The sequence below is a fragment of the Asparagus officinalis genome, chromosome 5, assembly GCF_001876935.1.
Source record: "Asparagus officinalis chromosome 5, Aspof.V1, whole genome shotgun sequence".
NCBI lineage: Eukaryota > Viridiplantae > Streptophyta > Magnoliopsida > Asparagales > Asparagaceae > Asparagus > Asparagus officinalis.
This window is the reverse complement of record NC_033798.1, coordinates 548434-549336: the sequence shown is the minus strand read 5'-3', so window position 1 is coordinate 549336 and position 903 is coordinate 548434. Positions and strand designations below refer to the sequence as shown.

Sequence of the window (903 nt, the reverse complement as noted above, 5' to 3'; positions counted from 1 at the left end):
AGTCTATCTGGGCCCAGACCCGACCACCCCGGCCCGACCCTTTGCTGGCCAGACAGGGTTGGGTCCTGATGAGGACACCGAAGAAGTGGCCTGGGCCCGGAGACCGGATAGGCCTAATTTACCTTGTTGTTAGGATTCAAACAACAAGTCTTTTTCATTAGAAGTGGACATGTACAACATTTGATAACCCGATTTTCTACCGAAACTCCAAACGGGTGCTAAAGTATGAGGTAGAAACTTTGGAGTACCAAAGTGAAAAAACTAGTAAAATATGAGGGGACCCTCAAGTGAAGTGAAAATTAGCAAAAATAAAAACAAACTAGGAAAAAAGGGCGGGCGGAGTCGAGAAAACTGTTTTCCATCTCGAGACCCAGTTCCCTTATTTCCCCCACTAATCCCTCTCCGCCTCCTCCCCAAATCTCAAGCTCCGCCTCCTCCATCCTCTCAGTCCCCAGATCTACTCTTATCGGATCCGGATCCGAAAGAATAAGAAGAAGAGGGGCCCCGTTAAAGTCCGATGCATCCGAAGAGGGGCTCCCTCCCCCTCCTCTTCCTCTTCTCCTTCGCCGCCATCTTCCTCTACTCCTACCACTACCACTACTCCGTCATCCATTTCCCCCAAAACCCTAACCCTAGCCCTAGCCCTAGCCCTAACCCTAGCTTCACCCTCTCCGTCAAGCTCCTCACCTTCAACCGCCTCCCCTCCCTCCGCCGCTGCCTGCTCTCCCTCTCCTCCGCCGACTACTCCGGCGACCGCGTCAACCTCCACCTCTTCCTCGACCACTCCCCCGACCGTAACCTCAACGAATCCCACCGGATCCTTGAGTTCGTCGATGGGTTTGATTGGGCCCACGGGGAGAAGCTGGTGCACTACAGGACGGGGAATGTTGGGCTGCAGGCGCA

At 54.0% G+C, this 903-nt stretch overlaps 1 protein-coding gene across 1 annotated transcript in view; it reads left to right on the top strand.

Moving 5' to 3' along the window:
- The window catches only part of LOC109843075, a 4091-nt gene continuing 3537 nt past the window's right edge, over positions 350 to 903 (top strand). Inside the window, 2 exon segments of the mRNA XM_020412006.1 lie at positions 350 to 899; positions 902 to 903. The exon segment at positions 902 to 903 is cut by the window's right edge and continues 178 nt beyond it. Of these exon segments, the coding sequence (XP_020267595.1) occupies positions 518 to 899; positions 902 to 903 (384 nt within the window). The 5' untranslated portion in view covers positions 350 to 517.